General features: G+C 46.6%; 1 protein-coding gene across 1 annotated transcript in view; it reads right to left on the reverse strand.

The window, feature by feature from the left end:
- fndc3a (fibronectin type III domain containing 3A) overlaps positions 1-13,068 on the reverse strand; it is a 190,269-nt gene that overhangs the window by 38,036 nt on the left and 139,165 nt on the right. The window contains 3 exon segments of the mRNA XM_065024164.1: positions 1,259-1,377; positions 4,701-4,769; positions 5,988-6,126. Coding sequence (XP_064880236.1) covers positions 1,259-1,377; positions 4,701-4,769; positions 5,988-6,126 — 327 coding nt within the window.

The raw sequence follows: 13,068 nt of genomic DNA on the forward strand, positions 1-13,068 counted from the left end.
AAGGCTAGAGAGAGACATGGAAATAGAAGGCTAGAGAGAGAGACATGGAAATAAAAGGCTAGAGAGAGACATGGAAATAGAACGCTAGAGAGAGAGAGACATGGAAATAGAACGCTAGAGAGAGAGAGACATGGAAATAGAACGCTAGAGAGAGAGACATGGAAATAGAAGGCTAGAGAGAGAGAGACATGGAAATAGAAGGCTAGAGAGAGAGAGACATGGAAATAGAAGGCTAGAGAGAGAGAGAGAGAGACATGGAAATAGAAGGCTAGAGAGAGAGAGAGAGAGACATGGAAATAGAAGGAGAGAGAGAGAGAGAGAGAGAGAGAGAGAGAGAGAGAGAGAGAGACATGGAAATAGAAGGCTAGAGAGAGAGACATGGAAATAGAAGGCTAGAGAGAGACATGGAAATAGAAGGCTAGAGAGAGACATGGAAATAGAATGCTAGAGAGAGAGAGACATGGAAATAGAATGCTAGAGAGAGAGAGAGACATGGAAATAGAAGGCTAGAGAGAGAGACATGGAAATAGAACGCTAGAGAGAGAGAGTCATGGAAATAGAAGGCTAGAGAGAGAGAGTCATGGAAATAGAAGGCTAGAGAGAGAGAGACATGGAAACAGAAGGCTAGAGAGAGAGAGACATGGAAATAGAATGCTAGAGAGAGAGAGACATGGAAATAGAAGGCTAGAGAGAGAGACATGGAAATAGAAGGCTAGAGAGAGAGAGACATGGAAATAGAACGCTAGAGAGAGAGAGACATGGAAATAGAATGCTAGAGAGAGAGAGACATGGAAATAGAAGGCTAGAGAGAGAGAGAGAGACATGGAAATAGAAGGCTAGAGAGAGAGAGAGAGAGAGAGAGAGAGAGAGACATGGAAATAGAAGGCTAGAGAGAGACATGGAAATAGAAGGCTAGAGAGAGAGAGAGAGAGAGAGAGACATGGAAATAGAAGGCTAGAGAGAGACATGGAAATAGAAGGCTAGAGAGAGAGAGACATGGAAATAGAAGGCTAGAGAGAGAGACATGGAAATAGAAGGCTAGAGAGAGAGAGAGAGACATGGAAATAGAAAGTTCTAGAAATTGAGCTATTTTGTTGTTAGTTATATCATGAGTGACAGAGATATAACGGTGAGAAACGTCACAGACAGGAAGAAAGACAAGGCTGGTCTAAAGCTCTCGTGGCTGCGCGGACTGTGTGTATCGTTCACTCCAGTACATGCAGAGGTGTGTGTGTGTGGTGCAGTAAGGCTGACTCACTGGGCTTTGCCCCCCCTCACTCATGCAGTAAACTCTGGTCTGGTAGGAGTGGCCTGGATTCAGGCCCTCACACACATGTTCCATGGCTGGACCACTGTACGCCAGCTCCCACGACACACCTAGAGGGACACACACACACACACACACGGACAGACAGACACGAGGACAGACAGACACGCGGACAGACAGACACGCGGACAGACAGACACGCGGACAGACAGACACGTGGACAGACAGACAGGCGGACAGACAGAGACACGCAGACAGACGGACAGAGGCGGACAGACAGGCGGACAGACAGGCGGACAGACAGGCGGACAGACAGGCGGACAGACAGGCGGACAGACAGACACACACGGACAGACAGACAGACAGACAGACACGCGGACAGACAGACACGCGGACAGACAGACACGCGGACAGACAGACACGCGGACAGACAGACACGCGGACAGACAGACACGCGGACAGACAGACACGCGGACAGACAGACACGCGGACAGACAGACACGCGGACAGACAGACACTCGGACAGACAGACAGACACGCGGACAGACAGACACGCGGACAGACAGACACGCGGACAGACAGACACGCGGACAGACAGACACGCGGACAGACAGACAGACACATGGACAGACAGACAGAGACACATGGACGGACAGACAGAGACACACGGACAGACAGAGACACACGGACAGACAGAGACACACGGACAGACAGACAGAGACACACGGACAGACAGACAGAGACACACGGACAGACAGACACACAGACAGACAGACACACGGACAGACAGACACACGGACAGACAGACACACGGACAGACAGACACACGGACAGACAGACACACGGACAGAGACACACGGACAGAGACACACGGACAGAGACACACGGACAGACAGACAGAGACACACGGACAGACAGACAGAGACACATGGACAGACAGACAGAGACACACGGACAGACAGACAGAGACACACGGACAGACAGACACACGGACAGACACACAGAGAGAGACATGAACACACACTACTAAGCCATCTTGTTCTTGGCTATGTTACATACAAAGCCTTCAGGAAGTAGTCATGCAGTAGCTGTTGACTTATTCAGCGTTTTATTGTGTTACAGCCTGAATTCAAAATGGATTAAATATGTTTATTTTCATCTAGACACCGCATCAGGACAAAGTGAAAATATGGTTTTAGAAATGTTTGTAAAAATGTGTTGGAAATTAAATCCAGAAATATCTCATTTACATAAGTACTCAAACCCCTCAGTCAATACATGTTAGAATCATCATTGGCAGTGATTCCAGCTGTGAGTCTTTCTGGGTAAATCTCTAAGAGCTTTGGACACCTGGATTGGACAATATTTGCCCATTCATCTTTTCTAAATTATTCAAGATCTGTCAAATTGGTTGTTGATCATTGATAGGCAGCCATTTTGAAGGCTGGCCGTAGATTTTCAGGTAGATTTAAGTCAAAACTAACTCGGCCACTCAGGAACATTCAGTGTTGTCTTGGTAAACAACTCCAGTGTATATTTGGCCTTGTGTTTTAGGTTATTGTCCTGCTGAAAGGTGAATTCATCTCCCAGTGTCTGGTGGGAAGCAGACTGAACCAGGTTTTCCTCTCTGATTTTGCCTGCTGAAAGCTTAGCTCCATTCCATTTATTTTGTATCCTGAAAAACTCCACAGTCCTTAACGACTACAAGCATACCTCATAACACGATGCAGCTACCATCCTGCTTGAAAATATGAAGAGTAGTACACTGTGTTTTGTTGGATTTGTCAACTTGTCAGCTCGGGGATTCGATCTTGCAACCTTTCGGTTACTAGTCCAACGCTCTAACCACTAGACTACCCTGCCTCCTCTACGCTCTAACCACTAGGCTACCCTGCCACCTCTACACTCTAACCACTAGGTTACCCTGCCACCTCTACACTCTAACCACTAGGTTACCCTGCCACCTCTACACTCTAACCACTAGGCTACCCTGCCACCTCTACACTCTAACCACTAGGTTACCCTGCCACCTCTACACTCTAACCACTACTCTACCCTGCCACCTCTACACTCTAACCACTAGGCTACCCTGCCACCTCTACACTCTAACCACTAGGTTACCCTGCCACCTCTACACTCTAACCACTAGGTTACCCTGCCACCTCTACACTCTAACCACTAGGTTACCCTGCCACCTCTACACTCTAACCACTAGGCTACCCTGCCACCTCTACACTCTAACCACTAGGTTACCCTGCCACCTCTACACTCTAACCACTAGGTTACCCTGCCACCTCTACACTCTAACCACTACTCTACCCTGCCACCTCTACACTCTAACCACTAGGCTACCCTGCCGCATCTACACTCTAACCACTAGGTTACCCTGCCACCTCTACACTCTAACCACTAGGCTACCCTGCCACCTCTACACTCTAACCACTAGGCTACCCTGCCACCTCTACACTCTAACCACTAGGTTACCCTGCCACCTCTACACTCTAACCACTAGGTTACCCTGCCACCTCTACACTCTAACCACTACTCTACCCTGCCACCTCTACACTCTAACCACTAGGCTACCCTGCCGCCTCTACACTCTAACCACTAGGTTACCCTGCCACCTCTACACTCTAACCACTAGGCTACCCTGCCACCTCTACACTCTAACCACTAGGCTACCCTGCCACCTCTACACTCTAACCACTAGGTTACCCTGCCACCTCTACACTCTAACCACTAGGTTACCAGCCGCCTGTTATATATATGTAAACATTCATATACATAGTTCATATATTATACAGCGCCAAGCCAAACCGCCTGACACAAGTCATCTTACGTACGTACCCCTGCTAAAACAGGAACTAGCTCACACAGCCAGCAATAAAACTACCCCCCCTAACACTATCTCCTCAGCTTTGTTGTCTCCCGACCCCAGGAAACAAAGACATTCCATCGCATGAACACATACACCCAGCCATAGTACCTCACGAACCCCTGACACAAACATCTCCTAGTATAAACACATTTTCCCCTTGCTACTGGTCGGGTGCCCAGAACAGAAGACTGCTGTACACCAATGGGGGCTCCTGCTCTGGCTAGAGCGGGTCCGCCTCCAACCCTACGGGACCATTCAGAAGACGTCACGACAAGGCTCTACCTACTTTATTCTATGTATAAAAATGAATGTAACCTTTGTATAAGTTCTCTTTTTCACCTGACTCCTTATCGGGTTATATGAATTAGATCCGTGCACGTAAAACTGCAGGACAAGATATCCTTTAACTCATTAAAACTGCCTTTTGTTACAACTGAAATCCACTCTGTCCAGCGCCCGTGATTTGGTCTCGACTCTTCAGTATTTAAACACTAACACGCCCCAATGTAAAAAGGTATTTATAATAAATGTGATTGATTTGCAGTTGAAACTTACCGCTTAGTCCCTCAGATATCTCCACCACGTATTTGGTCACTTCCGCCCCTCCATTATCTTTAGGAGGTTCTAGAGAGAGAATACAACTATTACTTCCTGTTATGGATCAATAGCTCTGTTAAAGAGTCATGAGCCAGCTGGCAATATTTATAGACAATAGATCCATCCCAAATGGCACCACCCTATTCCCTATATAATACACTACCTCTGACCAGGCCAGCACTCGATCACACCAAGGGTGGTCAGTAGTCTTGATCCCGCCAAGGGTGGCCAGTACTCTTGATCACACCAAGGGTGGTCAGTACTCTTGATCCCACCAAGGGTGGTCAGTACTCTTGATCCCACCAAGGGTGGTCAGTACTCTTGATCACACCAAGGGTGGTCAGTACTCTTGATCACACCAAGGGTGGTCAGTACTCTTGATCCCACCAAGGGTGGCCAGTACTCTTGATCACACCAAGGGTGGTCAGTACTCTTGATCCCACCAAGGGTGGTCAGTACTCTTGATCCCACCAAGGGTGGTCAGTACTCTTGATCCCACCAAGGGTGGTCAGTACTCTTGATCCCACCAAGGGTGGTCAGTAGTCTTGATCCCACCAAGGGTGGTCAGTAGTCTTGATCCCACCAAGGGTGGTCAGTACTCTTGATCCCACCAAGGGTGGTCAGTACTCTTGATCCCACCAAGGGTGGTCAGTACTCTTGATCCCACCAAGGGTGGTCAGTACTCTTGATCCCACCAAGGGTGGTCAGTACTCTTGATCCCACCAAGGGTGGTCAGTACTCTTGATCACACCAAGGGTGGTCAGTAGTCTTGATCACACCAAGGGTGGTCAGTACTCTTGATCACACCAAGGGTGGTCAGTACTCTTGATCACACCAAAGGTGGTCAGTACTCTTGATCACACCAAGGGTGGTCAGTACTCTTGATCACACCAAGGGTGGTCAGTACTCTTGATCACACCAAAAGCGGCCAGTAGTCTTAATCCCACCAAGGGTGGCCAGTAGTCTTGATCACACCAAGGGTGGTCAGTAGTCTTGATCACACCAAGGGTGGCCAGTACTCTTGATCACACCAAGGGTGGTCAGAACTCTTGATCCCACCAAGGGTGGCCAGTAGTCTTGATCACACCAAGGGTGGCCAGTGTTATCCACAGACATAAAAACAAACAAAGCTCTGGTAGCACAGATGTATCGGTGAGAGGGATTTTGATCTGTATCACCGTTGCGAGCAGACATTTCTTTGTGTGTTTGAGATGATGATGATTGTGTATGTGTCTCTCTACTCACCCCATGCCAGTCTGAAGGAATTGGGCAGTACCCTGCCTCTGATGACAGGTCTACATGGTCCTCCTGGTCTGTCTGGACAGGTAGTGAACTCTGCCACCTGACTGGGGTTACTCTTCCCCTCAGTGTTGTAGGCTGCCACCTGCATGACGGGAGGAGATACTGCAACATTCAGAAAACACAATCATAGAAAAGGAAAAACAATATATAAAAAAAACTATATGTATACAATGGGGCAAAAAAAGTATTTAGTCAGCCACCAATTGTGCAAGTTCTCCCACTTAAAAAGATGAGAGGCCTGTAATTTTCATCATAGTTAGACTTCAACTATGACAGACAAAATGAGAACAAAAATCCAGAAAATCACATTGTAGGATTTTTAATGAATTTATTTGCAAATTATGGTGGAAAATAAGTATTGTCAATAACAAAAGTTTATCTCAATACTTTGTTATATACCCTTTGTTGGCAATGACAGAGGTCAAATGTCTTCACAAGGTTTTCACACACTTTGCTGGTATTTTGGCCCATTCCTCCATGCAGATCTCCTCTAGAGCAGTGATGTTTTGGGGCTGTTGCTGGACAACACGGACTTTCAACTCCCTCCAAAGATTTTCTATGGGGTTGAGATCTGGAGACTGGCTAGGCCACTCCAGGACCTTGAAATGCTTCTCACGAAGCCACTCCTTCATTGCCCGGGCGGTGTGTTTGGGATCATTGTCATGCTGAAAGACCCAGCCACGTTTCATCTTCAATGCCCTTGCTGATGGAAGGAGGTTTTCACTCAATCTCACGATACATGGCCCCATTCATTCTTTCCTTTACACGGATCAGTCGTCCTGGTCCCTTTGCAGAAAAACAGCCCCAAAGCAAGATGTTTCCACCCCCATGCTTCACAGTAGGTATGGTGTTCTTTGGATGCAACTCAGCATTCTTTGTCCTCCAAACACGACGAGTTGAGTTTTTACCAAAAAGTTCTATTTTGGTTTCATCTGACATTCTCCCAATCTTCTTCTGGATCATCCAAATGCTCTCTAGCAAACTTCAGACGGGCCTGGACATGTACTGGCTTAAGCAGGGGAACAAGTCTGGCACTGCAGGATTTGAGTCCCTGGCGGCGTAGTGTGTTACTGATGGTAGGCTTTGTTACTTTGGTCCCAGCTCTCTGCGGGTCATTCAATGTTTTGACCCCTAGTTGCACCACACTTTCCCAAACCATCTTGCTGCTCAATGTGTAAATGTTCAAATCAAACCAAATCAAATACAACCAACCGTGAAATGCTTACTTATAAGCACTTAACCATAACAGAAAATATTTACTAAACAAACTAAAGTATAAAAAATGTAACATACAGGGACTATGGTGGTCTGCTTGAAACATGTAAGTAATACAGACTTGGTCAGGGAGATGTTGAAAATGTAAATTAAGACATTTGCCAGTTGGTCCGTGTATGCTCTGAGTACAGGTCCTGGTAATCCGTCTGGCGTCCCTGCGGCCTGGTGAATGTTGACCTGTTTAAAGGTATTCCTTACATTGGCTACGCAGAGCGTGGTCACACAGTCATCCGGAACAGCTGGTGCTCTGATGCATGCTTCAGTGTTGCTTTCCTCGAAGTGAGCACAAAAGGCATTTAACCCGTCTAGTAGGCTCGTGTCACTAGGCAGCTCGCGGCTGGGTTATTGACAGCACCAGCTGTTATTGACAAACAGACACACACCACCACCACTAGTCTTCCCAGAGGTAGTTGTTCTGTCGATGCACGGAAAACCAAACCAACTGTATATTATTCATGTCGACGTTCAGCCACGACTCAGTGAAAAATAAGATATTGCTGTATTTAATGTCCCGTTGATAGGGTAGTCTCGAACGGAGCTCGTTCAGTTTATTATCCAGTGATTGCACAATGGCCAATAGGATGGATGGTAGAGGCGGGTTACCCACAAGCCGATGAATTCTCACAAGGCACCCGTATCTGCAGCCCCTGTATCTTCGTCTCCTCTTCACGCGAATGATGGGGATTTGGGCCTGGTGCGGGAACAACAGTATAAACTGTACTGGGTTTTACGTTGTAAATGTGTCTGCAACTTTGTGTACTGCTATTTTGGCCAGGTCTCTCTTGAAAAATAGATTTTTCCTTTCAATGTGACTAACCTAGTAAAATATAAATATATCTCTGTCACAATACTATCATCTGTTTGCATAGATACTGACTTAAGTCAGTCGCAATGCCAAACACGCCCATTGCCAAAGATAATGTCAGTGGTCTTTCTGAATTAAAGGGTAGGTAGCATAAACATAACCACATGTGACCTATAGATTTGCATTAGTATATGCGTCATGTCCCAATGCAAAGTTAAAACTCACTTTTTATATTTTTTTATTACATAAAACCCGATCAGCATTCCGTAGTCATGTCGGAAAATGTTTTCCAGGGTGATAATATGGAGAACAAGGCAAGCCAGCCTTGTATGTAAACCCCAACAGAAATAACTTCAACTGTTTCAAGGCAAGCCAGCCTTGTATGTAAACCCCAACAGAAATAACTTCAACAGTTTCAAGGCAAGCCAGCCTTGTATGTAAACCCCAACAGAAATAACTTCAACAGTTTCAAGGCAAGCCAGCCTTGTATGTAAACCCCAACAGAAATAACTTCAACAGTTTCAAGGCAAGCCAGCCTTGTATGTAAACCCCAACAGAAATAACTTCAACTGTTTCAAGGCAAGCCAGCCTTGTATGTAAACCCCAACAGAAATAACTTCAACAGTTTCAAGGCAAGCCAGCCTTGTATGTAAACCCCAACAGAAATAACTTCAACAGTTTCAAGGCAAGCCAGCCTTGTATGTAAACCCCAACAGAAATAACTTCAACTGTTTCAAGTCAAGCCAAATTGTTTGCACTCATGACTACTGGCTTCAACTTAATTTTCAGACAACTTTAAGAGCATATACTTTCTAAATCAACTTTAAAAAGGTTGCTAGCCAACTAAGCATGCTAACTTTAAATTAGCACTGCATGAGTCAGCTAGTTGCTATCAACAGCTACATTAAAGTAAAACACAGTTTTGGAAACGCATAATGCCATCTAACCAGTTATCAAAGAATGTTAGCTACACTGAACAAATATAAATGTAACAACTTTAAAGATTTTACTGAGTTATAGCTCATATAAGGAAATCAGTCAATTGAAATACATTCATTAAGCCCTAATCTATAGATTTCACATGACTGGGAATACAGATGCATCTGTTGGTCACAAAAAAAAACAAAAAAAAACAGGTAGGGGCGGGGGATCAGGAAACCAGTCAATATCTGGTGATACCACCTTTTGCCTCGTGAAGTGTGACATTTCCACCGCATAGATTTGATCAGGCTGTTGATTGTGGGCTGTGGAATGTTGTCCCGCTGCTCTTCAATGGCTGTGCTAAGTTGCTGGATATTGGCGGGAACTGGAACAGGCTGTCGTCTACACCAATCCAGAGCATCCCAAACATGCTCAATGGGTGACATGTCTGGTGAGTATGGAGGAACTGGAACAGGCTGTCGTCTACACCAATCCAGAGCATCCCAAACATGCTCAATGGGTGACATGTCTGGTGAGTATGGAGGAACTGGAACAGGCTGTCGTCTACACCAATCCAGAGCATCCCAAACATGCTCAATGGGTGACATGTCTGGTGAGTATGGAGGAACTGGAACAGGCTGTCGTCTACACCAATCCAGAGCATCCCAAACATGCTCAATGGGTGACATATGTCTGGTGAGGATGCAGGCCATGGGAAGAACTGGGACATTTTCAGCATACAGGAATTGTGTCCAGATCCTTACGACATGGGGCTGTGCAGTATCATGCTGAAACATGAGGTGATGGAGGCGGACAAATGGCACGCCAATGGGCCTCAGGATCTTGTCAAGGTATCTCTGTGCATTCAGATTGCCACCAATAAATACAATTGTGTCTGTTGTCCGTAGCTTATGCCAGCCCATACCATAACCCCACCGCCAGCCACCATGGGGCACTCTGTTCACAATGCTTAAGTCGGTTACGACGCCAAACCGCAGTCAGGTCAAGACCCTGGTGAGAACGACGAGCATGCAGGTGAGCTTCCCTGAGACAGTTTCTGCAGAAACCTACAGTTTCATCAGCTGTCCAGGTGGCTGGTCTCAAAAGTGCTGGTTACATGTGATTTTCGGTTGTGAGACCAGCTGGACGTAGTGCGTACATCACCGGGGCCAAGCTTCCTGCCATCCAGGACCTATATACTAGGCGGTGTCAGAGGAAGGCCCTAAAAATACCAGAGCGCCAAGTCTAGGTCCAAGAGGCTTCTAAACAGCTACTAACCCCAAGCAATAAGACTCCAAAACAGCCAATAAATGGCTGCCCAGACTATTTGCATTACCCCCCCCCCCCACACCTTTCTATGCTGCTGCTACTCTCTGTTATTATCTATGCATAGTCACAATAATAACTCTACCCATGTGTACATATTACCCCGACACAGGTGCCCCCGCACATTGACTCTATAACGGTACCCCCTGTATATAGCCTCCACATTGACTCTGTACCGGTACCCCCTGTATATAGCCTCCACATTGACTCTGTACCGTAATACCCTGTATATAGCCTCCACATTGACTCTGTACTGGTACCCCCTGTATATAGCCTCCACATTCACTCTGTACCGGTGCCCCCTGTATATAGCCTCCACATTGACTCTGTACCGGTACCCCCTGTATATAGTCTCCACATTGACTCTGTACCGGTACCCCCCTGTATATAGCCTCCACATTGACTCTGTACCGTAATACCCTGTATATAGCCTCCACATTGACTCTGTACTGGTACCCCCTGTATATAGCCTCCACATTCACTCTGTACCGGTGCCCCCTGTATATAGCCTCCACATTGACTCTGTACCGGTACCCCCTGTATATAGCCTCCACATTGACTCTGTACCGGTACCCCCTGTATATAGCCTCCACATTGACTCTGTACCGTAATACCCTGTATATAGCCTCCACATTGACTCTGTACTGGTACCCCCTGTATATAGCCTCCACATTCACTCTGTACCGTAATACCCTGTATATAGCCTCCACATTGACTCTGTACTGGTACCCCCTGTATATAGCCTCCACATTCACTCTGTACCGGTGCCCCCTGTATATAGCCTCCACATTGACTCTGTACCGGTACCCCCTGTATATAGTCTCCACATTGACTCTGTACCGGTACCCCCTGTATATAGCCTCCACATTGACTCTGTACCGTAATACCCTGTATATAGCCTCCACATTGACTCTGTACTGGTACCCCCTGTATATAGCCTCCACATTCACTCTGTACCGGTGCCCCCTGTATATAGCCTCCACATTGACTCTGTACCGGTACCCCCTGTATATAGCCTCCACATTGACTCTGTACCGGTACCCCCTGTATATAGCCTCCACATTGACTCTGTACCGTAATACCCTGTATATAGCCTCCACATTGACTCTGTACTGGTACCCCCTGTATATAGCCTCCACATTCACTCTGTACCGGTGCCCCCTGTATATAGCCTCCACATTCACTCTGTACCGGTACCCCTGTATATAGCCTCCACATTGACTCTGTACCGTAATACCCTGTATATAGCCTCCACATTGACTCTGTACTGGTACCCCCTGTATATAGCCTCCACATTCACTCTGTACCGGTGCCCCCTGTATATAGCCTCCACATTGACTCTGTACCGGTACCCCCTGTATATAGCCTCCACATTGACTCTGTACCGTAATACCCTGTATATAGCCTCCACATTGACTCTGTACTGGTACCCCCTGTATATAGCCTCCACATTCACTCTGTACCGGTGCCCCCTGTATATAGCCTCCACATTGACTCTGTACCGGTACCCCCTGTATATAGCCTCCACATTGACTCTGTACCAGTACCCCCTGTATATAGCCTCCACATTGACTGTACTGGTACCCCCTGTATATAGCCTCCACATTGACTCTGTACCGTAATACCCTGTATATAGCCTCCACATTGACTCTGTACTGGTACCCCCTGTATATAGCCTCCACATTCACTCTATAACGGTACCCCCTGTATATAGCCTCCACATTGACTCCGTAATTTACTGTCAAATTCAAATCGGTTTTTGGTGATGTTTGTTTTGTGACTTCTCACTTTTGTTTATTTCAATTGAATTGGAAATTAAAACAAGTTTCCCATGCCAATGAAGCCCTTTGGACTGAATGGACAGAGAGAAAGAGAGACTGTCGGGGGCAGAGAGAGGGAGGGAAAGGTGTGCTGAAAAGTGATTCAATTCAGCCTGTATTTGACCATGATGATTTTAACTAGACTTACAACAACCCCCTTTGCGTCGTGAGAAAACATTTGCTCAGCTCCAAAATGGGCTGCTTGACCACTTCCAGTCAGAGTTCACAATAAAGGCCAGTTTACCATTTCCCACAATGCTTACCTAATTAGCCACTGATTGGCCTACCGGTGTGTGGGATTGTGGACAGCTCCTGTTACCCTGAGAGTCAGCATCTGTCCCAAATGGAACCATTTCCCTTAAATAGTGCACTACTTTAGACCAAGACCCATAGGGCTCTGACCAATAGTAGTGCACTATATAGGCAATAGGGTGCCATTTGGGTAACGTGGGAGGGGAGACTAATACCATTAGATCCCTGCAGTCATATGAGTCATAGACCGCTGTGTGCCAATCGGCCTCCTCTCCTCGTCATAACCACTTCCCCTCCTCCTCCCCGAGACAGGAAGACATTGATCCGGAGTCTAATTAACCCTGAAGATCAAACAGCAGTGATCAGACACACCACGTGGGCTCTTACTTCTCTCCCCCTCTCTTTGGTTCCTCTGTCTCGGCGTCTTCACCTCTGTCTCTCTCCTTTTACCCTCACTCACTTCTGTCTTTCTATCTCGCTCTCAGTATGGCGCCATAGACTGTACCAGTTGTATGACTCTATAGACTGTACCAGTTGTATGACTCCATAGACTGTACCAGTTGAATGACTCCATAGACTGTACTAGTTGAATGACTCCATAGACTGTACCAGTTGTATGACTCCA

This window comes from Oncorhynchus nerka, linkage group LG11, assembly GCF_034236695.1.
Source record: "Oncorhynchus nerka isolate Pitt River linkage group LG11, Oner_Uvic_2.0, whole genome shotgun sequence".
Taxonomy (NCBI): domain Eukaryota; kingdom Metazoa; phylum Chordata; class Actinopteri; order Salmoniformes; family Salmonidae; genus Oncorhynchus; species Oncorhynchus nerka.